Raw genomic sequence first — 26,590 nt, 5'->3', positions numbered from 1 at the left:
CAAAATTGGTATGACTTGTGATAAAACATAAATTTGTTGCACACAAAAAAAATCATACGTGTACACACAATTCTGTTTATTTTCCAAGTGCAAAAATCCCAGTCAAATAGAAGTCATTAGAAATAGCACGCACATTCGCAATTCCATTTTCAATGTCAGAAATCAATACCAAGCACGATATTTCTCATTATATTCAGCGCTTTGCATTCAGCCTATTTACATTTGCAATGCGAAAATGCAACGGGTGAACATTATGAGCTACAATAGCGTGTGGGAAAATGTAGATTCAACACCCCCATTAAGCTGTCACATAACCAGAATAAATCTTAAATGGCTTCCCACACACTGCATATAAAGCATAACAAAGCAAACGGGTATACAGACTGCATTTCTGATGCAAGTGTGAAAGAATACGTTGGATGACGAAAGCATCGGAAGTCCAGCACCTCACTTGTTTGAGATGCTCACTGAGTCTTTACTTTCTTGCTGTGAGAGCCACACTCAGGTCTTCGGGCCTTTGGGGCCCAACGCCTGATGGACAAAGACAAGAACAATAGGAAGTCTGAGCTGTTATTTTTCTATTCACACCAACTCCCGGAGCCCCTTTTCCAGAAATGCATATTGCATACTCAAAAGTCAAAGAATAGTTCGTGCTACCTTCTTTGGTAAAGGTAGATGAGGAAGAAGAGCTCATCTCTGAAACATGAGAGTTGGTGAGAGGACAAGAATGCCTCAGATGACGAGAAAATGGCAGCGCAGGAACACAGATCTGAAATCAGGGTGTTCACTCCCTGGTACATAGGGACATGTGAGCTGATGAATAAAAATAGCTTTTTATGAAATGCAATATCTTGCGATCTAAAAATTTGGGAACTGGAAAATCATCACACTCACTCTGTACATCAACACTGCCCCCTGGAGGTGGCTCACAGATCTCATCTGATAGGAAAAGCCACATCAGGATAGAACGGTTAGAGCGGCTTCAGGGGCGCACTGTGAGAAGTTTAACGACAAGTGCTCACCTTGTGGTTGATAAATAATTGAGGTGCCATAGACAGGAAGCCGAATGCATACACTCCTGCCAAGGAAGATAGGTTTAGTGATCAGTTTTCAAAATTGCATGAGAAAAAAAAAAAAACAACTTTAAATTTGCAACTATTGTATTGCCTCACTTGTCATGTCATATAGTTGCAATCAAAATTTAATTTAAATTTAATTTAGTTCCAAAATATACAAGTAATCCGTAGTTTTAAGGAAAAATATAAATAACTTACTTCCACTGACAGCTATAGATTAGAATGGATCGATGTTCACAAAATAGGCAGTGAATAAATTATATAGCGCAAAAATAATGTTGCAAGAAGCCCCCCCCCCAAAAAAAAGAAATCACCATGAAATAAACAAATATACACACATAAAAAAAATACAAATAGTTAAATAAAATGTATCACTTTGAAAGCTGTTGATGCGAAATGATGTCATTTGGATCCCTATCGTCATTAATTCCAATTGATTTCCTTTTTTTCTATTATCGGTAATTTCTATTTTTGGAGAGTACCGGTAAATCAAACTTTATATATATTGTGTGTGTGGGTGTTTTTAACCTCAGTTCGATTTATTTCCTGTGGCAATAGAACTTTGCTAACTTTGAAACCAAACTTAGAATAGTCACCAGCAAAAAGAAAGACAAAGATGGACGTATATATAATCTTAATTAAAAAAGGTGCTCACCACAAGATTGGAAACAAAAACATTTACTTTGCAAAGCCGTTGAAACACGGGCATCATCTCAGAGCAAAACAAGCTATTTATACGTTTTGTGAAAAGAATTTAAGAAAAATAATGTCAGTAAGGATGAGTCAGATTTGGTAGTTTTATTTTAGAGGAAAAAAAAAGTATTTAAGGCTCAAAGTAATGTATTACAGCAGTCTTTTAAACTACCACTTTATTTGATCTTAGATTTAGTCCAAGATTTAACATTACGAGTAGATACGTTTCATGCTTCTAAGCAACCAGTTGTTGAAAAATACGATTAATCGCAATTGATTATGGAATATTTTGCTATTAATTAGTAAAATAATACAAAATAAAAATAACCATTTGACTGCACTAAAATATACCCAAATAATACAATAATAATAAAATGACCTCACCAGTTACCAGGCTGTTGAGCATCCAGGAGAAGTAACTGTTAAAACAGGATTTGTTTATGTGTTAATTCAGTGAACAATGGCTTCAAATAGACACACACACACACACACACTTCATATGTGGGTGTTAAAAGCATTATCATGGGAGTAACCACATTTTTGTCCTCAAGGGCCACATTGGATTTTAGACCCCCCTCACACCTGTTCACGCTAATACACGGGCCAAAATGTCTTGTATACGTTGAATAAAATATTGCACTGGTAAGACTGTGGTGCAAATACAAATGATAAGGCAGAGGAGAAGTGAAAACTACAGTAAGTCGCTCACCTTTTTTGGCGCAAGTAGGCCAGTGAAAAAATAGCTCCACTGATGCACAGAGGATAGATCAAGTAGGACAAGTATGTGGATGCCTGGAGAGAAACACCTTAAATGATATGTTTAAAAGGAAACAAAATGTAGGAAGTCATAAAATTGGCAAGTAGCAGCACCTGTGTGTCAAACTCCACTGTCCTCCGCTCTTCTTCATCCAGCTTGTTTACCTTCTCAAGAGAAAAAAGCGGATTGTAACATGACTTTGCACAAATGTCGAGGTCAGTTGTTTGATTCCATACTCACATAGGGTCGTCTCCAATGCAACTTGAGTCGAAACACTTTAAACACCTTCCACACCTGATGAGACAGCATTCCAGGTATCTAGTCCAAAATCTTTTTGCTGCTTTGTGTTGTTTATGACGGGATATGCAGTAGTACCTCCACGCACGCTGCCAGCCCGACAGGAAGTAGCACCAGGAGGCTGGTCTCTTCCAGCAGGTGCAGGAAAATCAGCAAGGTGCCGAGACTTCGCCACAAAACTGTTTTGAAAGTGTACAAAACGTAGTGCTTTGCAGCTCCGTTGTTTCTTACTTACAATGGTTGTATTTGTATATAAAAGCTTCTTACTGGATTTCCTGGACATTCCTGCCATGCTCTTCTTTTTTCTCCAGGAGCTGACGTCATTTTTAAGAGCCAGAAATTCACAGATGAGCTGTGAAAGTTATAGGACAATCATGTTTTCAAAAAGAAAAAATGCTTCCATCTATTTTCCATCGCATTTATCCTCATAAGAGACGCGGGTGCGCTGGAGACGACACCCAAAAACATACCAGGTCATATTATCTACACAGTCTTACTTGCAGAGCTGTGATGAGGGCGGTCAACACTAAAAGGTAAAGATTAGAGCCCACCAGGGTTTCTTTAATCTCATCAATGTACTCCTCGGAGAAGCCTGCATCAACAAAGAAAACTCCTATTTAAATCTCCAGATCAAGCCTGGATTTTTTTTTAACACTCATTTCATGTAGTTTTATTTTCTTCTTTTTTTCTTTGAAATGAAAAAAAAAGCTTCATTTATCACTACCAAATTGGCGCAGGGAATAGACCACATCCTGGAGATGAACCCAAAATCGGAATCTCCTCAGAGAAATGCCTTCGTAGGAAACAGTGAGTGGAAGATGGGTGGTGCTTCTGTTGATCTTCTGTGGGAGGATGCATAGAATAGTAGCGCATAAATGCAATTCACTCTCGTCCACTTTTTGTGCGGTGGAGGACGTGACGTTGCTTTACCATAAGGTCTCTGATTCTGAAACTGAGCTCATCAATCAACAGCAGAGGAAGGTAGAGGATCCGTCTTCCTTCCTGTGAGCTGACAGAACATTAAGTTCAACGGATGCCGTGACTCGTGCGTGACTGTGCTACATTTGATCGCGAGACTTACATTCTAACGTAGCGGCGCATGTCGCTGGGGAGTCCTCCTTTGATGAAGGTAAAGTCCTCTGACATCATTGCGACTGACAGACGAGGTCTCCAGTGGGATACAGGATACTTTAATTTGGAATTCTTGTGAAAACGCATACACAAACATTGAGTTGTAGTTTTTCCTCTTTTTTTTCTTTGATGGCAGAATGGCGTTATTAATGCAGATTGGAGGTTTTCCACTCTTCTGGGAAGACATCAGATGATGTTTTGCTCCACCATTAGTATTGAAATATTTGTTGCTTAAAGGCATGAATTGAGTTTACTGCCAGCATACACCATGCTTGTATCTCAAATTTGCACTCACAAATCAGAGCACAAACCCCCCCCCCCCACAAATAATAACATACAAATAGCTCATATTGAGGAGAAAAAAAAATCATACACACGCCTCATAACACAATCAGGCCAGTCTTATTATAAAGCAGGGATTCTCAAACTTTTGGAGTCAGGGACCTCTTTTTGGAAAACACATTTTCCAACAAACCGTCCCCCCATTGCAGATGATGAAATGAAAAGTTGAAAATTGCACACTTCCTCATAACAAACTGGGTCAATTTACCCCAAAATTGTTGAAAAAGTTGCTGCCAAATATTTAGTGACAAATATTTAGTGACAAAATAATCAAGCTCTTTGATGATGATGTGGATTACATGGGTCTATTTCAAAAATTTCAAAATTAATACATTAATTTAACGTATATTAAACTGTTTGAATTAGTTACTTTATTGAAGTATAATGAATACATTCACAATGTAATATAAATAAAATTAAATTAACCCGTACATATTTTTAATTTAAAAACCCAAATTATTTCATGGACCCTCGGGGGTCCGCGGACCATACTTTGACAACCCATACTTTAAAGCTCCACTATAGTCCAATATTGTTTATGCTGTAATTTCAACAATGAAATCTCTGAACAATCTTAAATATTTTAATGACTGTTTGTTTGATTTAATATGTGGAAAAATAGGAATTTTAAAAGGATAAGAAAATCTCACACTGAATGTTCTGAATTTCTAATTTGAGTAGATGCACAGTAGCACTTAATGAAAGTGAGTGTACCTTCTGTGTGTTTCTGTGCTTTTCAGTGTGTGCAGGGCTGATGTGGGTTGTAAGCAGAGCTGCGTGGTGCACCTCTCGGTTGTCTTCCAAAGGGGAAACGCTGGCCCTGTGGACGTACACTACCGCATACAAGCTGCCATTGGCACGAGTCTCCTCTGGCAGCGGAACATTTACCTGCCTGCACAAACAGACATATACAACACGGTATAGACAGGTGTGAAGAGAACTAGCCCATGAATACCTTCTGTTTATAAGAGTCCGTTATGGATAAATGCTGTTCACTTATACAATATAGTATGTTTTCACCAGTGACTGAAGTCCATTGTAATCTACAGGAAATAGTCAGATCTACAACAATAACAACATGTTAATTGTGCATTATGAATTTGAACATGCAAATCAATGCAGTCATATTCATTCTCTAATCATCACGCATCTACTGTCCATCAAGAGCATAGCAATTTGTGCTTTTTTAGTAAAGTTAATATAAAGTGAAGATGAGTGCACCTCTCAAATGTGGAGTGCGGGTCGAATGGATCAATTCTCAGCGCTAGGTTGAGCTGACTGTTGTCTGGAACAAGGCAGGTGAACACACTCAGCTGGACGGATAACACAAAGACAGCACAAGATATTTGTCAGTAGTCTGGGGGTACCTACCCATCAGGGGTACAACCACTAAATGGTACCTGCAGTCTGGGTTTGGCTGACAGGTAAGAGGTGATGCAACCCTCCCTTCGGCTCTCATCGCATGACTTGGTGTTGAGGAATCCGTAAAGGAGCCATGCGGTGTGAGCCATGTACACCATGAATACCCCCAGAAGGAGCTTCGCTATGGAGCTTCTCTTGCCGCCGCTGTTCGCAGGCTTGGAGCAGCACGATGGAAACATCGTGCAGGTTTGCATCAACCACCGAAAGCAAACAAAAGGAGTGATAATAAATGGGATTTGGATCGGAACGAGGTGAATTAAGGTCGCCGCGGCATCCTCCTCGGGATGCTGATGATGGATGACACGCACGCGCACAACACAGCCCAGACAAGAGATTTCCAAATTAATCGACAAAACGCCATAACACACATAAGAAATTAAAAACAGAAATCATATAATTATTTTTCCTTCTAATTTATACATTGTTGACAGACAATTCATGCTAAGAAGAACGATCTTAGTGCTCTAAATATATTTGGCAATCTCGCGGTGCATTGTGGGTAGGACACATCCTACCTACTATGTTTTCACTAGCCGCCTACCGCTGGAACTTTTTAATTTTTAGTATCTAGCTATTGTGTCGCGCGTAATGTGTCTATTTGGCTAAATTTGTAGGTACCGACCTGAATCGCAATTGTGTTTCTTCTGTTCAACGCGATTGTCAGGTGGATTTGAACGCGATAACTCGCACCGGAGCGGGCGGTGTCCACGATTAGCTGCTATGCTAACTAGGGTAACACAAAGTGCCGAATGACGGTCACGTGAGGAAGGCTACACATTGATGGCAACATTACGGTAGCAAACAAACCAATATTTATGGATTTTTTTTCCCAGTTACTCCCTTTGTCGTCGTTTTCCGTGGACGGGATACCAAATACTCAAGCATTTTAAGATGTTCAAAAGACAAATTGTGCGTCTTTTTATTGGGCGATAGTGCCTCCCACATTATCATCAATTACAATTAAGGCTGCTTTGGAGATGGAATTATGAATGCAAAATTAACAATGCTGCTGAGTAGGTGTTTTAGCTGCTCAAGGATGTATCTACCATATCGGGGAAACTTGCATTCACAGCGCCTTTTCAGCTCTATTGGCGTCCTCTCTTGTGTGGGAGGGAATGAAGCCAATCTCAAGGTTGGTCATGACATGCTTTACTACACAAGATACGCACATTCACCATTGTGCAACAGTGAAGGACCTTCCGAAGCAAGTTGTAGTCATGAACTGCTTGAGTCAAGAAGAAGAGGTCCAGTTTGCTTGGCAAGACACAAGAACCTGCTGAGAGGAGGAGCATCATGGCCTGGTAAAATCATGAAATTGTATGCTGAGCAAAGTCGCTTTATAATTGCATAATTACTGTGCGCTCTGGCAATTTCATACGACAATACACAATTGAAACTTGTATTTGCGATCCCAAGTGCTGAGATGTTGATGTTATTTGTTGTGCTTAACGCATTTAATCTTTATAAATATATTCTTGATTTTATCTGTGTCTTTTATCAGTGTCATTTATCCGACACAGAATGACCGAAGCGCCTCTCTCCACTGTGCCACCACCTTTTGTCGTGGTAAGATGTTTTCTATCTCTTTCTCCTTATTTATTTGTTATAAAAGGGGAGTGTACTTTGATAAGCGTTTTAATCAGTTTCAGTACTGATTACATTTTTAACAATTACACTTTAATATAATTTCGGGCTATACATAGCAAAAAATCTTGTGTGGGCCCAGCAATGCTTGAGCAGGTTTCACACCATTTGAAATCATAAATTAATTTCTCGTATTATTTCACAGATGAAATTTGACCAAGAGGGAAATGTTACTTCATTTGGTAAGTGTTAAAGAAAAGAGATCAGTTCTTGTGTGGATTATCTATCTAGGTTGATTTGTGTGCAACACTTGTAACCAACTAGCATTTTTTAAAATTGGCTCACTGGCTCGCTAAATATTCCTTTAAAATGATCTCGAGCAAACTGAATCTATAATGTCAAACCGGATTTGATCAGCATCCATCTACTGGATCTATCCATCCATGTTTTGTTTTCTTTGTATAATGGTTTGTTTTATATGTAGTTTCCAAAGTTTCATGAGCATTTAAATAAAATAAAATTCCACTGTTGTGCTGTTCTTTTTACTTATAGAGAAAAAGAAAAATGAGCTTTGTCAAGAACTAAGTCTTCAGGCAAGGGACCTCCGCTTTCAGCACAGCACCAGCCTTACCACCAGAAACAACTGCATCATCCTGCGAATGGAGGTAGCCTCACAACAAAGCAAAACAAAGCAATCATGCATAACATATTACACATGGCTGCAATATTTATTTATTGTAAACTACCATCAACACTTATAGGAGCGCATATTAAAGCCTAATGCTGTATATAGTCAAAAATGAAAGATACAATATTAAACATGCCCAAAATTAGTCCTGGGTGTTCTTGATCGTTGTGGATCAGTTCCACTTTTGACATTCTTTGACTTGCGCCACAGTGCAGTGTGTCCCTGCGGGGGTTTGGGAGATGCTATAGTAGAAGATGCAAGAGTCCTCACGGCTAATCATTCGACAGGGTGCATGAATGTCCTCTTTGCTTGCCACCTTTGTCAAGATGAGGTTATTGCATTCGGCCTCGCATCTGGTGACAAGATGACACACACACACACACATGCAGAATGAAGTATAAATTCCATCCAGTGGTCATATTCGAGTATGTAGTTTTTACCTGTCTCTTTTGGGTCCTGTTCCGAACGCCCGGCAGTCCACACACTCTGCATGAGTCTGGCAAGGATTCAAACAAGTCGGGCAATCCTCACAGGTCAGGCCCGCGTATGGTGTGTCACAACGACAGCTTCCGCAGTGACACATCCCTCGACCGTTACACAGCTGCTGGTTTGATGCCATGCATGAAGTTGTATCGATAGAGCAGCTGCAGTCCTCGTCGTTCCAGCCGTCGTCACAAATGCATCGTCCACACTCGCAACTGCCGTGATCCCCGCATATCCTACGGAGAGAATCAAATGTGTTAAAACATGCAAATTCACTGCTTTTGAACACCATAATGAAATATGTAACAGCTTATTATGGTTATATACTTGTTGTTGTGATATGGGCAATCAAAATTGCTACACTCGCAGAACCTCCCAGTGTAGAGTTCGTTTGGGTTTTCTCGACTGTGGCATACACAGTCACCATCGACACATGTTCCTCTACCGCTGCATGATGGAGCATTTGGTCCCTTGCGACAGAATCTTTCATCTCTGCCTAAGCTTGATTCTTGATTGATCTGGCACTGTTGCCCAAGGAATGGCTGGTAACATTCGCAAGAGCCGCACACCAGAGCGCCATGGCTGCTGCAGGCTGGACTGTTTTCTTCTCGGTTTCCCTTGCAGTCACACTCGCCTGAAAGAAATATGTTCACTATGCCTCAGCACAACTATGGCAATACCGTTACTTAAAAAAATGTGCCTACTTACACTCCACGTTTATCTTCAGTTTGACACTTTGTGAAAAGTTTCTTGATGTAATGTGAACAGACCAAGACCCTGTCCTGTTCTTCTGATTTATGAGGTCACTAGTTGTGTGACAAAGTGCAGCCTCAGTATTCACCTTGGAATAAAAGATAGTCATGATTACCATCTGAGTTTTCTGACAGAGGTGGACACACAAAAAAACTACAAAATGTTCTATGTAGAGACAATGGCAATAACCAGGAGATCAAGCTTGATGACAATAATAAGTTGTACTTCACTTACTTTATATACCATAGTTTTCAAAATATAAGATGCACAGGATTATAAGAAGCACCAGCAAAAATGAACAAAATATCAATTTTTTTGTCACGTATAGGCCACACTGGCCTATACAGCTGCGGGTCGTACCATCAAATATTTACACAGAAAGATGGTAAATGGAAGTATTTTTTAAATGTATTTATTTATTTATTTTTTCAAACTGCTTGGTTTCAGCAACATCATGCCTTTAACACAGACTAAACATGCCTGCATGTTTAGAAGAAAAAGCAGCACAAACACAGCTTCAGCACAGATTGTATTTTCAGCATAACCCTGACACACTCTTATTGTTAAAATACTGCACCAACATAACAGTAACATACTTGATTGTGTTTACTAATGGAGAATGCCTCCTAGTGGAGAGTAAAATAGCCGTTCAAACTCAAAATCAATACTTTGATAGCATCTTCTTCTGTCTCCCTTTTTATACTGCCCTTTTTGGCTAGGAAAAAAAAAAGGCAGCCGAGCCTCATTTGACTATAAACTGCACGAATCAAAGTGTGAGAAAAAAATGAGCAGATTCTAATCAGGTGCTTTTCCACCTTACAAGACCCTCAAATTGCTTTACTGTATATCACTACAGTTGTAACTGCTCATTTATCAGCATCAGGAGCAACTTGGAGTTTACTATCTTGCTCAAGGATACTTTGACATGATCATAATGGCCGGGGGTCGAACCCACAACTTCTGGTTTGCAAGACAACCCCCCCTCCACTGCAAAATGCTGGGATTTTCTTTGAAAATAAGAAGATAGCACCCGAGTCATAATTACCCTGACCTTCACCAGGATCTTGCCATCTCTTGTATCTTGTCTGAATGTAATATTGACCCCCGCTGGAACAGTACTGGTGTCCGTATTCAGCTCCGTGATTGGTCGGTCTCCAGCCTTGCTGATGTAAAGCGGGAAGGACTGACTCACACCAGGCCTTAAATGGAGGCTCACCTCCTTGGGCTGTGGGAACGGTGTGTCTGCTGTTGGATTAATGCTGCAAAAGATCATCAGAAACAGAATACAGAAATTCAGATACCCTAAAAGTTGGTGTTGGGGAAAATATGCCACACTACTCCAAATATTCATTTAAATAGTGTTTTTGTTTGTTTGTTTGTTTGTCATATCCACATAGAAGGGAACAAATGATTGCAAAAATGAAAAATGTGATTACAATCACAAAGCCGTCAATAACAGTTATTAAAGAGCTGCCTCGCCTCAAGTAAAAATGGATCTCTGGTTCTCCTGCAGTACAAGATTGTCCAAATGATTTCCATGATTACAAAGTGAAATGTGACTTTCATTCACTCTCCGTAGATCTGCAAGTTTAATAATTGTCATGCATCCATACAAATGAAGTTGATTATTGTGTTGAATGTGGTTCATTAATTTTTACACTAGTTTGACTGTTAAAATTTTAGTGCTACCTAAAACAGTGCCAATACTGTTAATGAACTTTTATAATGATGGCAGTTTAACTCTCAAAACTGATCATTTCTACATTATTTCCCATGAGAGCCAAGATGTTCGATTTAGGGGAAAAAGGGATGTTCAAAAACATAATATCTCCCAAGTAAGACTGGGGGGGAAAAAGTCAAATAAGTCGGGTAATCACAAGTTTCAGATCATTTCGATTAAAAAAAAATAAAAAATTGCAAGAAAATAAAACTACATGAAATTGCAAATTGTGGAAAACGCATACTGCTGTGGTATGTAAAGCCTGTTGTATAATAGGCCTCAATTAGTTGTGCACCACCTCATGGCCGAATGCTTGATGCTATTTGTGCAAATAAAAACACTGATTTAATAGTTAACAGGCTTCGTTAACAGCTTTCATTAAATACAATATTAGCTTCCCAAAGAAATTCACCAGAAGCTTTAGGGTTGTATTATCCGAGTATGTGTACCTTTCACTACAAACAATTTAAAATGGCCCGGTTTTAGGTGTTCAAATTTTAACCAGTAGGGCACCATCAAACATAGACACGCCCAGTCTGCTCGTCAAGAAGAAGAACAGGAAGTCATTGACATGATAGTAGCTAACAAGCAGCTCCACCCTCAAGATTAGCCTAGAAATTTTGTGGAAGCACCGTCTACAAGAGACTTTAAGGACACCTTTACATGTGTAATGTAGACATAACATCATGTTTGCGTGAAGTAAATGATAGTTAGGGTTTATTAACTTTGAATGGAATGGTTAGTGCGCATATGCTAATCGTGATTGCCAACTGGTTAGTATGGGGAAATGTTGTTGATCTAACAATTCGTATGTATAAAAGACCAATAATGAGTCGTATAGCCATTCTGTTTAACTCATGTACAACCTTAGTAGGTCATTTAAAAACAGATGACCTTCCTATTTGGGGTTTGCATGTTCTCCCCATGCCTGTGTAGGTTTTCCTGCGGGTACTCTGGTTTCCTCCCAATTCCCAAGGGTAACTACTGTCTCATGTTTACATTCAGTATGCAGTCTATGAATAGTTAAAGCCAGCAATAAATACAGTAAGCCAATGTTTTATCATACCTGCTACTGTCATTCCTGGTGACATGAACTCGCCCTTGGGGGTTATACATGTGACCTGTGTCACAACCTGCTCTCTTTAGCTCACTCCAGGTGTGACAGCGATGTTCCAAACTAGAGTCAGTGCACCACACACACTGCGGACCTGACAGGATGCACTCGCTACAGGTGGATGCGGACTTGAGACATATTTGTTTTTCAGCCTGGCTTGCTGACAGTAGAGTCAACAAAAACAGGAACAGACGAACCAGCTTCACAACCATGCTGCAGACAAAAAAAAAAAAAAGAGTCAGAGTACTTCATTGTAATTTGTACGTCTTAGTCCTCTAGTAAAGGGCTTTTCTTAGCAATACAAATATTGCACTATTGATTTAAAAAACCTAGTCTTGGTATTACTGAAAGGATAAATTACAATGTTTCTCTTCTACATTATTGAATTATTCTGTAGTTTAAAATACAGTATTTTACTTTTTTTTTTTTTAGAGCGTGTGTAACTTACTTGAGTTCCTGAATACCTTTTCTTAGCTGTTTCAAAATATCTGCTTCTTCAAACAGCAACATTTCAAAAGGCTCAACGTTAAATTTCTGCTTGTCAATCCCACAACACAGCTGATCATATAACACTTGCATTTCCAAACCAGCCCTCTTCTATTGAGCTAGCCTCTCACCTCAAATATTTACTGATTAAGTTTAACTTATGGACTTCTAACTCTGTGTCTACAAACATGAGGTGTAAGTTGTTTATTTTTGGGTCGATGCAAAGCTTGTAAACCAGGCTGTCTTTGTTAAGTTGAGCTCAACTGACATCTTAATGTACCCCTGGCAAATGTGTTCACAGTCACTAAAAGCCATTGTGACTCCACAATGCCTTTTGGTCTTGGATTTCCGCGGGGTGGGATTGGAGCGCTGGCTGGTTCTGGAGCTTGCCCCGCAGCTGGCCTCACCGACACACTCCCTACCTTTTGAGTTCAGGGCTCTAGAGGCCATCTTGCAGCACAGGGTGAGTGCAATCACCTGATCCACGTGGCCACATACGTGACTCAAACATGCTTCCGTCGACAGGTAAACAATTTACAAACCCGGCTGAATGAAGTTGAACCAGTAATTTTGGACATTTTGGAATCTCTGGTGGATCCGAAAATCCTGTCTGCTGATAGAAGTAAACTACACATACTATTGCAAAACAGTAAAAGGTAACATTATTTTTCAGCAAACAAGTTTCAATATTGAGATCAATAGAGCGTTTTTAGAACGTATGTTCAGTTAATGCCATTTTATCTTGTCTCTTGATATTTTTTAAACTTATCAGTTTATCAGAGTTGGAGACGGACATAAAGGTTTTTAAGGATTCCCTCTTGAAGATTTTGGATGAGGATGAAATCATTGAAGAGCTGTGTCTCACCAAGTGGACAGACCCGAAAGTTTTGTAAGTCCGATGCGCCAGTACGTGCACAAATTGTAACCAGCACTATGTTCCATAGAACATTTCTTCAACAATTCTGTTTGAATCCATGCAATAGATACGCAATCCTGAAAAATTGTCTAAAATATGAATCATTAACCAAATATAACACCCTATGGAAAATGGTAACTATTTTTACATTCATACTTGTAAACAAGCATATCATAATTTTTTGCTAAATGTGTCCCCCGTTTCTGCTGATTTTTATCTTATGTGGATGTGATTTTGACATTTCTAGCAGTGTTTTGTCCAAAAATCATGTGACTGATACATTGGAAATGTGCAACAATTTGTCAACAACAAATCGATTGGCAACTTTTTGATAATTGATATGTTACGTATCTTTTTAAATTAAAAAAAATGCCCAAAAGCTTTGTCATTTCTGCTCCTCCATCCATCCATTTTTTTACAGCCACTTATCCTCACTAGGGCCGCTGGCTTGCTTCTCAACAATAACTATTCTCCAATTTCTTTTGAATTTGTGAAATTCGTGGAATTTGTGAATTTGTCAAAACATTGGCTTTTGCTTTGGGGAACAATGATCAGCGTTTTTGCCTTGAGTATTTTCTGACATGTTACACAAGAAAACAGTACCTGGATACATTAATTTACATTTTCTTTTTCTGCACTGTTAATTTCAAATACAGTAATGTCCTGTCTTTGAATAAAGTAATTACAATTAAAACATGTTTATTTTTAATCCCATTCACCTATAAATGAGTTCACTATTCAACTGAGATTAATCTATATTTAAAAGTCGTTACAGCCCTATAACATTTCATTATCAATTTTTTTTCTTCTTCTATGGACAGCTACAGTAACGTATGTTTCCATGAGCTGTTCTGTTTTACTGTAGGTTTGTCTTTTCAGTGAAGAGAGCAGTTTGGGGATTGACCATGCCGAGGAGATGGAACTTTTATTGGATAATTACTACATGCAGGTAACTATTTTTCTGAAGCTACCATGAAGCCACAGTTGTATCTACAATGTTTACTAGCGTCTTATAATGCACATGATGTGGGTCTGAGGCATGCTATGTTCTTATATTGTGCTTGTGTCATCACACGCAGGCCGAGGAGCTGGCCAACAAAGCCAGGGAGCTGAAAGGCCTGATAGATGACTCAGAAAGCGTCATCTTTATCAATCTGGACAGGTACGCCTTAATGTCCATGAATGCTGTGTGAAGCGTCCATGACAGAATGCGGTGCAAATGAACTGAAAGGCGATTGCTATCTGTTGTAGCCATCGAAATGTGATGATGCGTTTGAACCTGCAACTGACCATGGGGACCTTCTCACTCTCCTTATTTGGTCTCATCGGCGTGGCCTTCGGAATGAATTTGGAGTCGTCTTTTGAAGAGGTCAGATTGATTTCTCCTTGGGCTTCATTTGGGGTCATATCTTTGGATCTTCTACATGTTGCAATCTCTGTGACGTCCTTCAACAGCCTTGAGTAAATTGGCGACAAAGGCCTCTTTCTACAAAATGCGATACAAGGCTTAAACAAATGTTGGTACTTGGCAAGCCGTCTGTGGCCGATGGGTGGTAGGTTCCCCACCCCAGCCAGAAACCGCCAAAATTATATTTTGGAACATGTTTTTGTGTGTGTTCCAGGACCCCCGTGTTTTTTGGCTGGTTACAGGTTTCATGTTCCTTGGCAGTGGCCTGATTTGGAGGCGACTGCTGTCATTCCTCGGACGGCACCTGGAGCCTTCATTACTGCCATCAGTAATATATATATTTTTTTTTTACTTTAAACACTTCTCACCCACATGTCTGGTTTATACACTTACAAACATCTGATAACATTATTCTTGTTTTTGACAGATTCCTCCTGTTTGGAAGAGAAATCTAAGAGCATCGGACATAAAGTCTGGAGTGAGATAATGATACGAACCTTCAACAAGTTTTCTGCACTTTTAAGGCCATTAGACTGACCTCATGACAAGACACAAATCAGTTGTTTCTCATCAGAATCCTCTTGGAACTCTTGAACTCTTGTCCTTGCTTATGCATTGTTTCAACAACGTGAGCCGCGGACTGTCGATACTTCACTTTCATTTGCCCTTTGTTGAAAAGGCCAGTTCAAAGTGTCAGTCATTTGTCAACTTACTTGAAAGTGCAATATTACATTATGTAAGTGGCACCTACCTATGTTGGTTCGGATGACAATAACGCAAATATTTTGTGTATTAATTTTGAAAAAAAAAAAAAGATTTCCATTTTGATCTAATTTCCCAGCTGTTTTAAACCTGTGGCCCTGATGTTTCACAAGTAAAAAAAAAAATCAACAATACCGTGGGCTCTGTTGTCTGATGTATAATTAACCGCCTATAGTGAATGTGCGAGTTGAAATGCATACATATAAAATCCATTTAAAGTAAGGGAAACTAGGAAGCAAAAACCATTTGAGCAGGAAAAAAATTCGCGGGTGCCGATATCCGAGTACGCAAGGTACTCTTGTGTTGCAAATGTGTGTATTTGTATTGTATTGTATTGTATTGTATTTGGTGTTTCTTTACCCCATAGATGGCGCTATGACTTTGCTTCACTTGAAAATGTGTAACTGAGTACAGGAGACAGTCAAACATTATCAAGCACACGATGAAATAATGATTATCGATGTTGCTGCTGGTGAGTGTTGCTTGGCCAGTAGCATACGCCATGTGAGGCAGCCACGAGTCGACTACTTGCAGCCTGAACCGCTGCTGCAGGAAAGCTGCCGGGCGGCCTTGCTGTAGGCTTTAGAAGAGGAGGGAGGGGGATGCCACGGCCTGTCAGCCCCAAGCATCCATCACCATCTAGCCAGGGCCAGTTGGCTGTCCCGGGCGGGCAATGGCGGCGCCGACCGCTCGTCTGGACGACGGCTGGCCCAATTTGTGTGCAGATCGGCAGCTGAAAGCAGCCGTGCCCGCCGCAGAGGCGCTCTTTCTGAATGCCGCCGACGGCGGTGATGATGGGGAACCCGGTACCTCTACGCTGGTGAAGGACCTTCTGGGCGATTTCGACGGCACTTTGTCTTTGTGCTTCGGGGATGGGAGCCCCACGGCGGACAACAGCGACGAGTTGACGGCGATCATCGCCGAGGACACGCTTCTGCAGGGGGACGAGTGAGTATGGTGTTGTATAGTCATACATAGTCAAACCATTTATCGTCATCTTGAGGACGAATGGCTTGTCGTTTTAATGACGTCATCGCTTGTGCCGCCTGTTTCAGTTCTCTCAACGACGCTTTCATAAGCAGATTAAAAAATATATATGTTCTGTATGGATATACAGTATACTGTACACGTACAGTATTGCCTATACGTTTACGCGGCATCGGCGGTATTCGTACGTAATTCGGGGAAGTGCAGCAATAGCTAAAGTCCGTCCGAATCAGTTGTAAATATGTCATAAATGATTAAATACTTCGAATAAAAACAGCGATTGATTTCATAACTAAAGCAAGTTAATGAAAAAGCGTTAGTCCGGCCCAACCAAGCTTTCCTATTCATGTTTCGCATGACAAATTTTACGTTGCATACCGTTCGTATGCCGGGGCCGACGTAAACAAAGAACCCTCTGTATGTTTCATACAGGGGTTACCATCCTTTCCTCAACTCACTGGCCTGTAACAAAATCATGCCCAGTTTTTAAAAAAACAAAACAAAACAAAGCTATGTATTCCTGTAGGTTACATTCCCTTTCATCATCCAGTGGTGTTTCTTATATTTCCCCACTTTGAAGTCGCTATATAAGGTAGCCAAACCATTAGAAATCTTTCATATTTTTGCAGACCATCCAAATCCATTCATCCTTTTTCAGTAGCGCTGGTCCACTTTAGGATCACGGATGAACTGTAAACATTGCATACATATTATATATACTGTAGATTGCTATTGAAACCGTTTTCAATTTTAACAAATAAAAATTGTCTTTGTGTTCTGTTTTTTTGCGTCAACAGTATTTATATTTTGGTTTTTGTTTTCGTTATTATTATTATTATTTTTTTTTTTTTTTAATTAATATTAATCGTCCTGAAATAAGTTTTGAATTGAATGAGCGAACAAAAGAGTCAAGTCAAGGCTTCATTAACTGGAATCAGAAGAAGCATCTGATGCTTTTTTATGTAACCACAGGCTCTGGAATGCTTTAAGCAAAAGCTACGGGCAGGTGATGGAGTTTGACTGGAAACATTCTCATATTCGTTCCCTCCACATGGCCACATTCAACCCAGAGGAGAACGCGGTCAGTAAACTCCACGCCTCCCTCCTTCCCTCCCTCCCATCGTGTCCCACTTTTTCTACCCGCATTCATCTGACAAATCTCAACCATGCTTCAGTCTCTGGCGATTAAATCACTCAGCCCCCCGTTGTGGTGTCTACTTAGACACAGACAAGTGATGTCGCGGCGGATGTGTCTGAAGTCGAGGAGCTGAGGGAACAGCTGGACATGCACTCCATCATAGTCCCGTGTCTCGGCGAGGAACCTCTCTTCACAGCCGAGCAGGTGAGTGGCGCGCGAGAGCTTCGTAAATGCGTACGACGATACGGCCTACGCAGACTATGGAGGGATTTTGTGGCTGCCGTAATTGCAGCCTGCTGCATGTGTTGACTCGCTGTTTAGGTGATTGAGGAGATTGAGGAGATAATGCAGGACTCATCTGATTTTGAAGCAGAGCACAATCCTTCACAGTCTCTGCTCTCTCTGGATGTTCAGCTCCCCAGAAGAAGCCCGAGTTATGAAAAAAGTGAGTATGAAACTACTATAAATAGGGCCTCCTGTTCATGCAGATTCTAAGTCATCAAGCTTACAGAAATTTGACAAATGTATCAAGGCTACTGGACTCTTCCTGGTCGTTGAAGTTATTATCACCTTAAATCCAAACAACAATCCAAGTGTGATTAGGTTCAGATTCTAGGATAACCAACCTTTTTGAAACTGAGAGCTATGAAGTCTCGTCTTTTAAATAATTGTAATAACAATAATCAATAATAAAATTCTCTTCAAATACGTTTTCTTTATGGAGAGTTGCTGACACCCTGGACTAATGCTTACCTAATGTAAGCCAATTGAGCACTGTAGTGATAACTGTGCCCATTGGATAGCAGTGTTTTCACACATACAACATAGCTGAAATGGAAGTCAATCTTTCATATGATACCACTAGGGCTGCATGATTATGGCCAAAATAATGATCACAATTATTGTGGTCAACATTGAAATCACGATGATTCATCATGTTAGGTTAAACCTGAACAGCTGTAATAAATATGTAAATCAAGTGTAATATGTAATGTAATTGTCATATATCTATAATTGTTTGTACAATTCCTTGAAAATCACATTGTTCTATAATTTGTAAGTTATTTGCTGAACAGGCCTGCAGGGTACTCATGCGAACCACGTCGGTACCCCTGTAATCTAGAGACATCAGTTAATGTAGAAGTGAAGAAGTAGTCTGGAAAAGTTACACCAGAACATTTATTTCCCTCTAACTAATGACTTCATATGTATTCAAGATTTTTTTTATTTTTATTCATTTTTCTCTTTATAATAGGATTACTGATACAGTATAAATATTAAAAAGTAAATGTCCTCTTATGTATCGTCGATTTCAGTTGGAATCTTTGACCTATAAAAACAATAGCTTTTTACAAAATAGATCAGTGTGATATAATTTTCAATTCACAGTTTCAAAATGGCCGCCCCATAAAAGTGGGTGAATTTTGCTGCTTATTTCATATTCGACAAAATAATCAGAATGCCGTGGTGCTTAGCCAAGGTGGCAGCATAGAACATATTATCGTAAAGATTTGTTTAATGTATACCGATACTGATACTCGGTATTGTTACTGGTTTTTATTTTATGAAATACATAGTCATGTAATCACTACTAAATTCATTGTAACACATTACAACAAAAAAGTCATCATTATCGTCTTACACTCAACTACCGTAATTGACGTATACTTTTTTAACCTCATTTTCAAACGATCCGGGCCACTAATCACCCTGAACAAAACGGGCACCACAATTAGATCGATGATCACTAAGCGTATGCGCGCAGGGATGCGTCGATTAAATGTGGCTGAGCTGAACGAGCGTCTGGAGGAGTCGGAGGGTGCCGTCGCCGGGCTCTCGGAGGAGCTGGTTCAGCATTTGGCTCTCAGGGACGAGCTGGACTTCGAGAAAGAGGTGAAGAACACTTTCATCTCGGCGCTCATCGACGTGCAAAACCGACAGAAGGAGCACCGCGAGGCGCTAAAGAAGAAAAAGAAGCTAAAAGGGGCGGTCTCGATGACGCGAGGTCACGCCGAGAAGTCGCTTGGATCAGTGAGTTTATTCCTTCATGAGCAAGCTGATTAGCTTGTCGCATTTGTGGCCTACTTACTTGTGGACTCATGCTCCTTCATTTCTCATTTTTAATCTAGTTTCTTATGTTTCTCTGCTACTTCCTCGTCAGCGTTTCAGCATGGAGGGCATCTCCTCCGTTATTCAAAACAGCTTTCGACAAACGTTCGGGAGCGGATGCAGTGAAAAACAGGTTCATTTTTGGTTTTCTATTTTTTCATGGCGAAGCATGACCTGCACTGAGACAAAGGGGCTCAGATTAAAATGCAAGGTCTATTGACACTTCATGAAGATGTCAGCTGGCCCAATACTTTTATTTATATATTAGGTTGAAGTTCCAACATTAAACATATTATGCTATAACTCCTGCTTTGACAAAGTAAATCTCTTACAAAATTCTATAATTGTATGTTTCTCTGTCAAAAGATTAAATAGGATTAACCGCGGGGAGAGATTTTGACCCAATTTGGGCTTTGTGATGTTTTTGATGTGTGGTATCAAAGGAGAAGCACACACACACTTAAAAAAAAAACACACACACTGGGAGGCTAAAATATTGCTTGGATTGTCAAAACATGACGACTTTCAATATGACACGCTGCCAAATGCTAAATGCTTGAAAACGGAAAGTCGAGAGCTACATCGTGTAAGTGTCAAATTTAGCCCATGTCGGGCTCATTTACCGTCATTCACAATAGGAAATATTGTCAATTTTGGACATATTTCACACCGGATGCATTTCCCCCTGATTTTTGCATTAATCCTTTCAAAGGCAACTCACGAACGGGGCACAATAGAAATATTTGTGTTATGTTGACACTCCAAAACCACCGGGTGGTGCTAGCGGCCAATTTATGACATGTGTAAGCCTTCAATTACTTCGATGATTGGCTTAGCCTGGACTGCCATAATGCAAACATCTTCAAAAGTCATAAAACTCTAATTATGACATCATAAATATTCCTGCTTCAATTTCATAAACATATAAATATACAAAATAGTTACTTTTGCTATTATCACAGTTTAACAATTTTTGTACATAAAAGGGGAGTCAAGTCCCCCCCCCCCCACAAACTCAAAAAAACTATGTATCTATGGATAGGGCTTATGCTACTGAACATATTGAATGTAAATATATTTGTATAATTGACGATGTTATGACCCTTTCAAAGTCAGCCCAAGTTGGGTCATAATATTGCCAGGCTAGTGAAAAATCCCCGGGGTTAATTAAGATCTGAAATTATCTACAGAAATTATTTTCCTTTTAATGTCACCTAAAATTCTGTGAGAAACACTCAGCCAGACTGTTTTTTTTTTTTTTTAAGACCAATTGTTGTTATTTTGCCAGTTCAAAAGATTAATACCAACAACAACAAAAGTGGCTTAGGTCATTATTTTCTTCAACAAATGCAGTAGCAACCAATTACCTTTTGCCTTACGTTAGAATAGTGCAAAGTGCTGGCTGCGACTTTTAGTTTTGTCAGTCACAAGAAATGTTGTTGTTTTCTTTTGCCAATCGCCAAATAATTAGAGATTCAAATCATTCATCATGAACATTGCAGACTTGCTCAACGCGGGGTTTTCGAGTTTAGATTGGCAGAAGGCTTTGCTAAGGCACGCTACATTTGAGTCACATTTTCTATCATTAGCTGTGGCTGTAGTCGCGGCCGGCTGCTTTGCGCTGATGTGGGATTCTAAACTTGAGCTGCTTTTGCGTCTATGGTGCCGTTGTGGCATTTTTTAAAGGTTAAATTTACCACTCATCGGACCGACAACTCTCACATGCTTTTCCATTTTGATGTTTTACTCCTGAACTCACCCTCCTACCCACAATAGGAGCCTATCAGTTTATGCCTAACACAATGACAGCCAATCAGGGTGTCATTGACCTTTATTTTCCAAGACAAGCAGACCAATGCATAAAAACATATCTAATCATCATAATGAAAGCATAGTTTGACATTCAAAATGTTACTAACGTGACGAAAAAAGATAATGCTTTAACTAAACTATAATTAATTGATTATTCACGTTATTTTGACACCACTAATGTTTATTTCCGTTGTAGTATTTGACTACCGTCATCCCATACGAAAAAAAAGGACACCCTCCTTCTATCGAGGATCTCCAGGTCTTGATCAAAAGTAAGTTTCCTCCGTTCCCCATGATTACATTTGATTCAAAACGTGACTGCTCACGCCCCTCCACCACATTTCAGTTTTGCAGGCGATGAGGGACGATAGTGACAAGGTTCCAGCCCTCTTAACAGACTACATTCTCAAAGGTACATCATTCTCCAAGTTCTTTTTATCTCCCTTATATTTTATACTTAAGAGAAACAGTTCTTTGTTCAACATGCTTATTAGTATTTGGAGTGGAGGAAATTTACAACCCGAAAGGAGGCAAAACCCATAAAACTGAAGGTGGGAGATCTTGAACTCCCCAACCTATCTTGGTCATCTTATCCTAGCTGCACAAATATTTCTCATGCCTTGTTTAGTGAAAAGGTCTTTGTTAAAACAATGCCAGGTGATCAGTGAATAACAATGTTAAACTAATATAGGCTAAATACTAATTTTCCATCACAATCTCTTATATTTTTATTCTGCCTTTCATTTTATGTTTTGTAAATAACTTATGCAGTGTGTTGTTGATGCTGGGATTTTTTTGAAACATGTATTTTGTCTGGTGGATCGCTTAACTCCGTCAAGCATGGTCTTTCAAACACAGGGAAAATGAATGATATTTGCCAAATATTTTAACATTTTACCTTCATGTACAATACCCATTTACATCAGTTGTATGTCAGCAACAATGCTGTCATTGTTATGCATAAATGTACACCATAAACTTGAATGCTTAATGACATATGAAATTTCTGATAGCGTCATTCTATAGACCTGTCATTCAAGATAAAGCAAATTTGATTTTTTACAAGCATTGCTTAGGTGAGCAATGCAAGGAAATGGCGCCACCACTCAACACAAAACTTAGACTCAAAATAATTTCATAAGAACATAAGTAAATGAATAAATACATGAAATACAAACATAGTTGCAACATAAATCAAACAGGAATGTTTTAAGCATGAGACACATTCACCTTCTGGCAACACAAACTTGTTTGACAAGGATTAATATCCTTTTAACTTCAATAATTAAATGCATTGAATGCACCGAGGCCAACAATGCATTCAGGGAACCGACATTTTTCTTTTAAACAATTGATTTACATTTGATCCCTGCTGTACTTGGGCAATACATTTCAGGCCAGTATAAATCCACATATAATTGATGCCCAATGAAATGCATTGGAAGGAAACCAATGTTATTTGTTTCATTCCAGGTTTGTTTGCATTAATTGGTAATCAGTATTTTTACATGTTAAAAAAAAAATCATATCGTTCGGGCCCTAGTATTTTGTAATATTTGATCATCTATACATTCTAAGCATACTGTATTTACCCTTGTAACTAGTAGGTTAGAGGCTGGGAAAGCATTATGTCACTAGGATGTCCAATAGGCTACATACTCTATAATGAGTATTTAAATCTATCTAAAAGCAATGAATATGCAATTGATTATGCTTAATCTCTTGTTCTGTTCTTTTTTTGCTTTTACTCTCTCTTCTTCCAATAATTAAAATCATACATTGAAAAGTTGTGCAGGTGACCGCTTCTACTGTTCAAAGTGATTTGATTCAAACTCCAAATTGAAATATTGCACAGTTGGAACATTTATTTTGGATGCTAAAAATTCCTTCTTCGTCAGACCGTCTCGACTTTTTCCATTTGTTTGTGTTTCTGCTTTAATTCACGCGCTAACGCTGCCTTGCATATGCTAGCTGTGGTGTGAGCGACGGCCTGCGAGGTTTGTGACATGTGTTCATGTGACCTGCACTGTTGTGTTTTTTTTTTCTCACTGCGGCGAGGCGCCCCTTGTCTACACTGTAACTGTGGTGCATTTTCTAATTTTCACTCAGTAGCTTCACTAACCGACGTCACTGTGCCGCATGGCTGATCCCGATGTGCCGAACCTCTGATGACACTTTGTACTTTATTTGCCATTGAAAGATTTCATGTTGACTCACTTCTGCTACCAAACGTCTACTTTTCATCAACTTGTGGCATAAATGTAACTAAAGCCAAAACATTAACTCCACATGCACTCTCTAATGAGCCGATAAGAGCTAAACCAAAAATGCAGTGTCTTCAATACTGGCTCACCAGGAAAGGAGAGACACGTGACTTTTACTGTAGGCAATTATTGGATAGCATTTCAGCGGCTCAAGAAAAAAGCACTGAGCTTCCACTTCTTTCCTGGGACTATGGTGAGGCAAAAAAGGCCTACCAAGGAAGACAAAAATCATCATGTGTTGCGTTGGTCAACCGAAATAAGCACATCAAATAATACATGGAGGACAATGCAATAGTCGTAGAAGGCTTTATTTTGAAGTTAGCCTTTGTAGCCGCGATAACATTGGCTAGCTTTTACTACCATTACATCACAGTTACCATCAACACACCACTATTTAAAATAAATAAATTCATATTCAATCGTGGCCACAAAGTCTCCAGAGTTATCGCTGACCGCCAACTTCAGTATGTACACAGTGCGCATGGTGCATTCACACGTAGTTAGACATGTCAAACACAGACAGAAAATAAGTCCGTCAATGCAGTAAATGTTAATAACTGCAAATGTCATAATAATGTGACCCTCCTATCAAGCAATAATAGCTGACATATATCAAGAAGAATGAATTAATGAAGAACTTTACTTACTTACAATGAATGGTCCAATCTAGTCACATATTTACAAAACTTAACCAAATAATTAAGCTTCTGTTGGCCAATCTAGTGGTTGATAATGAATCAAAATAAAGAATATATCTGGCTTTTTTAATATATACATATTGTAACACCCAAAAAATTCAACACATTACAATAAGTCCTTTTTAAATCAGTGTTAAAATACTGAACAAGAATAATATTCAGAGCCATATTATGCAGTTTCATTTCATTTTGCAGTCATTTACAGACCTGTGCAAAACCTTGCATGTGACGTTACAGTCCATTCCCAAAGTTGAAGAGCTACAGTGAGGCAATATGCCAAAAAAAATTTTTTTCTGTTTTTTGGTTGTCAACCAAGTGTTTAGCATTTTTGGTTTCGGACAAACACTTTGATTTTGCATTCCTCATGGTTTTGCCTTAAACCACTATGAAGTGCAATCACAATAATAAAGGTATTGTTGAATGAGTAACTCATTGTCCAAATTTAGCCAACACTCTTTAATGTAGCTTATCAATCTCGTGTATGTTCTTAATGTTGTGGTTGGTGAATATGTATTGTAATTGATGTAATAAAATGTTTTCCTATTTCCCCCCTCCTTTATTTTCCACTTACTGAATTTTACCATTGACATCATGCTGTGTTCTCATGCATCACTCTGCTAATATTTATCTGTCTGTTATTCCAGTGCTTTGCCCAACGTAGCCTGAAGGGATGGAGCCAACACTGCAGAGATCCTTCAGATGATGATGATGATGATTGTTTTCCTACAAATATAAAGCACAATTGCCATTTTAATGCTTCATTTCTGCATGTTGTTTCTTCAGGATGCACCCTTGTGTTTTGCTCATTTAATTCAATTTCTTGTGATTTTGATGAGTCAGTGTTAGATCACATCCTTTTTTTAAATATATATATATATATATATATATATATATATATATATATATATATATATATATATATATATATATATATATATATATATATATATATATATATATATATATATATTTGTTGTTTGTCAATTTGCCTGGAATTGTAGCTGCCCTGCTTGTGCGATGCAAAGGGCTTTGCATTAATCCAAAGTGCTTACTACGTGCTGAGCCATGATCAAATGTGCACAAAGCGCCACAGGGCTAATCTACACAGAGGTCAATTTGTATTATCAACACAGCAGCTGCTTATTATTAAACAGCACTGACACTGCAAGACATAAACACACACATAAGTTGTTAGCGGGGCAAAAGTTGTTCCATGTGTTGGCAGCAAGAGATCAGGGAACATAGCACATGATACAGTGTGCAAAGCTTTCATTTATAAACGTGTTATCCGATGTCAGTGTTCCACCGATTAGAGATTACGGCCACTGTGAAGATGTGTTTCGTTTGAAACATTTTGCACTGACTACATTGAGCTAATTAAGTGAGCGACTATGCATTTAAGTGGTTATTTGTACTGTTTGACCCAAGCACTGTCACAATTCTGGTGTACTGCCACGCAGAGCAGTAAACACTGCAGGACTTTTCATTGTGGATGTATACTGTACATGCTGCCTTTTGAACTTTTGTACATTTTAAAAGACGTATTTTCAACAAATGTCTTATTACTGGATGGTGTTACCTGCTCTGTTGCTCTTTTGTTTTGCAAATGTTCCAGTTTAAATATATTTATAAGATTATCTGATATTTGCGGTCTGCGATTCTTGGTGTGAGTGTCAGATGGTTGAAAATGTGTTTGATATTTACACAAACTTGAAATTCAAGTGAAGCAGAGACGTCTGCCGCGGTGGCATGTGGCAAATTTTAGAGGGAAATCATGCAACGAGATGTTGACAATTAGATTTACTAGAGTTACACATCGATGAATACTCAAAAAAAGCTAGTTTCCATAACATTTCTGTCATCAAAACTCAATTACACTTTATATCATTGCGTCAAACTTAAAGATGGCTTTTCGTAATGTTTTACGCTCTTGTAACTTATTGAAATAGC

At 39.0% G+C, this 26,590-nt stretch overlaps 4 protein-coding genes across 8 annotated transcripts; 2 read left to right on the top strand and 2 right to left on the bottom strand.

The window, feature by feature from the left end:
- Window positions 1–61: 61 nt before the first annotated feature.
- On the bottom strand, window positions 62–6,560 carry LOC148426786 (lipid scramblase CLPTM1L-like). 3 transcript variants are annotated; one of them, XR_015865171.1, is made up of 17 exons: window positions 5,697–6,555; window positions 5,518–5,609; window positions 5,011–5,188; window positions 3,905–4,026; window positions 3,754–3,832; window positions 3,548–3,665; window positions 3,321–3,415; window positions 3,091–3,175; window positions 2,902–3,002; window positions 2,767–2,820; window positions 2,640–2,690; window positions 2,479–2,561; window positions 2,154–2,188; window positions 1,023–1,078; window positions 895–939; window positions 658–813; window positions 62–531 (listed from the first exon to the last, which is right to left on the bottom strand). XR_015865171.1 is itself a non-coding variant. In XM_088411321.1 (17 exons), exons 1-17 carry the CDS (start codon window positions 5,910–5,912, stop codon window positions 465–467), a joined length of 1,611 nt encoding a protein of 536 aa, XP_088267447.1. In that variant the 5' UTR covers window positions 5,913–6,537; the 3' UTR covers window positions 62–464. The 3 variants fall into 3 exon arrangements, 2 of the variants coding, with proteins under 2 accessions (XP_088267447.1, XP_088267449.1); XM_088411321.1 differs by having other exon boundaries at window positions 658–791; window positions 5,697–6,537; XM_088411323.1 differs by lacking the exon at window positions 62–531 and having other exon boundaries at window positions 675–813; window positions 2,154–2,190; window positions 2,480–2,561; window positions 5,697–6,560.
- Window positions 6,219–15,750, top strand: LOC148426784 (magnesium transporter MRS2 homolog, mitochondrial-like). The gene is made up of 12 exons (XM_088411326.1): window positions 6,219–7,019; window positions 7,220–7,284; window positions 7,508–7,544; window positions 7,855–7,967; window positions 12,848–13,009; window positions 13,072–13,202; window positions 13,319–13,435; window positions 14,342–14,411; window positions 14,542–14,624; window positions 14,714–14,831; window positions 15,085–15,198; window positions 15,298–15,750. The coding sequence occupies exons 1-12, from the start codon at window positions 6,704–6,706 to the stop codon at window positions 15,355–15,357; spliced, it is 1,386 nt and encodes a 461-aa protein (XP_088267452.1). The 5' UTR covers window positions 6,219–6,703; the 3' UTR covers window positions 15,358–15,750.
- On the bottom strand, window positions 8,025–12,920 carry LOC148426785 (integrin beta-1-like). Of its 2 annotated transcripts, none has more exons than XM_088411324.1 (7): window positions 12,509–12,920; window positions 12,013–12,273; window positions 10,272–10,485; window positions 9,182–9,314; window positions 8,801–9,107; window positions 8,431–8,709; window positions 8,025–8,343 (listed from the first exon to the last, which is right to left on the bottom strand). In XM_088411324.1, exons 1-7 carry the CDS (start codon window positions 12,637–12,639, stop codon window positions 8,163–8,165), a joined length of 1,506 nt encoding a protein of 501 aa, XP_088267450.1. In that variant the 5' UTR covers window positions 12,640–12,920; the 3' UTR covers window positions 8,025–8,162. The 2 variants fall into 2 exon arrangements, with proteins under 2 accessions (XP_088267450.1, XP_088267451.1); XM_088411325.1 differs by having other exon boundaries at window positions 10,278–10,485.
- Window positions 15,751–16,042: 292 nt separating the features above from the next.
- Window positions 16,043–25,526, top strand: LOC148426783 (fasciculation and elongation protein zeta-2-like). Of its 2 annotated transcripts, XM_088411674.1 has the most exons (10): window positions 16,043–16,580; window positions 17,592–17,700; window positions 17,842–17,961; window positions 18,079–18,202; window positions 19,523–19,788; window positions 19,919–19,999; window positions 21,875–21,950; window positions 22,025–22,090; window positions 23,650–23,675; window positions 25,285–25,526. In XM_088411674.1, the coding sequence occupies exons 1-9, from the start codon at window positions 16,306–16,308 to the stop codon at window positions 23,658–23,660; spliced, it is 1,128 nt and encodes a 375-aa protein (XP_088267800.1). In that variant the 5' UTR covers window positions 16,043–16,305; the 3' UTR covers window positions 23,661–23,675; window positions 25,285–25,526. The 2 variants fall into 2 exon arrangements, with proteins under 2 accessions (XP_088267800.1, XP_088267799.1); XM_088411673.1 differs by lacking the exon at window positions 23,650–23,675.
- Window positions 25,527–26,590: the final 1,064 nt, after the last annotated feature.

This window comes from Hippichthys cyanospilos, chromosome 3 (genome assembly GCF_059441005.1).
Source record: "Hippichthys cyanospilos isolate Australia breed blue-spotted pipefish chromosome 3, RoL_Hcya_1.0, whole genome shotgun sequence".
In the NCBI taxonomy this organism is placed as follows: domain Eukaryota; kingdom Metazoa; phylum Chordata; class Actinopteri; order Syngnathiformes; family Syngnathidae; genus Hippichthys; species Hippichthys cyanospilos.
Note: the sequence above shows the minus strand (reverse complement) of the source record. Positions and strands in the feature narration are given on the sequence as shown.

Excerpts from the sequence above, each read along its gene's own strand:
- LOC148426784 (XM_088411326.1), top strand. The coding sequence starts at position 6,704 with ATGAATGCAAAATTAACAATGCTGCTGAGTAGGTGTTTTAGCTGCTCA. Across the intron at positions 14,832-15,084 it reads TGGAGTCGTCTTTTGAAGAG|GACCCCCGTGTTTTTTGGCT; the intron begins GTCAGATTGATT and ends TGTGTGTTCCAG. Across the intron at positions 15,199-15,297 it reads AGCCTTCATTACTGCCATCA|ATTCCTCCTGTTTGGAAGAG; the intron begins GTAATATATATA and ends TGTTTTTGACAG.
- LOC148426783 (XM_088411673.1), top strand. The coding sequence starts at position 16,306 with ATGGCGGCGCCGACCGCTCGTCTGGACGACGGCTGGCCCAATTTGTGT. Across the intron at positions 19,789-19,918 it reads CCGAGAAGTCGCTTGGATCA|CGTTTCAGCATGGAGGGCAT; the intron begins GTGAGTTTATTC and ends CTTCCTCGTCAG. Across the intron at positions 21,951-22,024 it reads TCTCCAGGTCTTGATCAAAA|TTTTGCAGGCGATGAGGGAC; the intron begins GTAAGTTTCCTC and ends ACCACATTTCAG.
- LOC148426786 (XM_088411321.1), bottom strand. The coding sequence starts at position 5,912 with ATGCAAACCTGCACGATGTTTCCATCGTGCTGCTCCAAGCCTGCGAAC. Across the intron at positions 3,176-3,320 it reads CCCTCATCACAGCTCTGCAA|CTCATCTGTGAATTTCTGGC; the intron begins GTAAGACTGTGT and ends TAACTTTCACAG. Across the intron at positions 1,079-2,153 it reads GCTCAACAGCCTGGTAACTG|GAGTGTATGCATTCGGCTTC; the intron begins GTGAGGTCATTT and ends CTTCCTTGGCAG.
- LOC148426785 (XM_088411324.1), bottom strand. The coding sequence starts at position 12,639 with ATGCAAGTGTTATATGATCAGCTGTGTTGTGGGATTGACAAGCAGAAA. Across the intron at positions 9,108-9,181 it reads ACTGAAGATAAACGTGGAGT|GCGAGTGTGACTGCAAGGGA; the intron begins GTAAGTAGGCAC and ends TATTTCTTTCAG. Across the intron at positions 8,344-8,430 it reads ACAGGACCCAAAAGAGACAG|ATGCGAGGCCGAATGCAATA; the intron begins GTAAAAACTACA and ends TCTTGTCACCAG.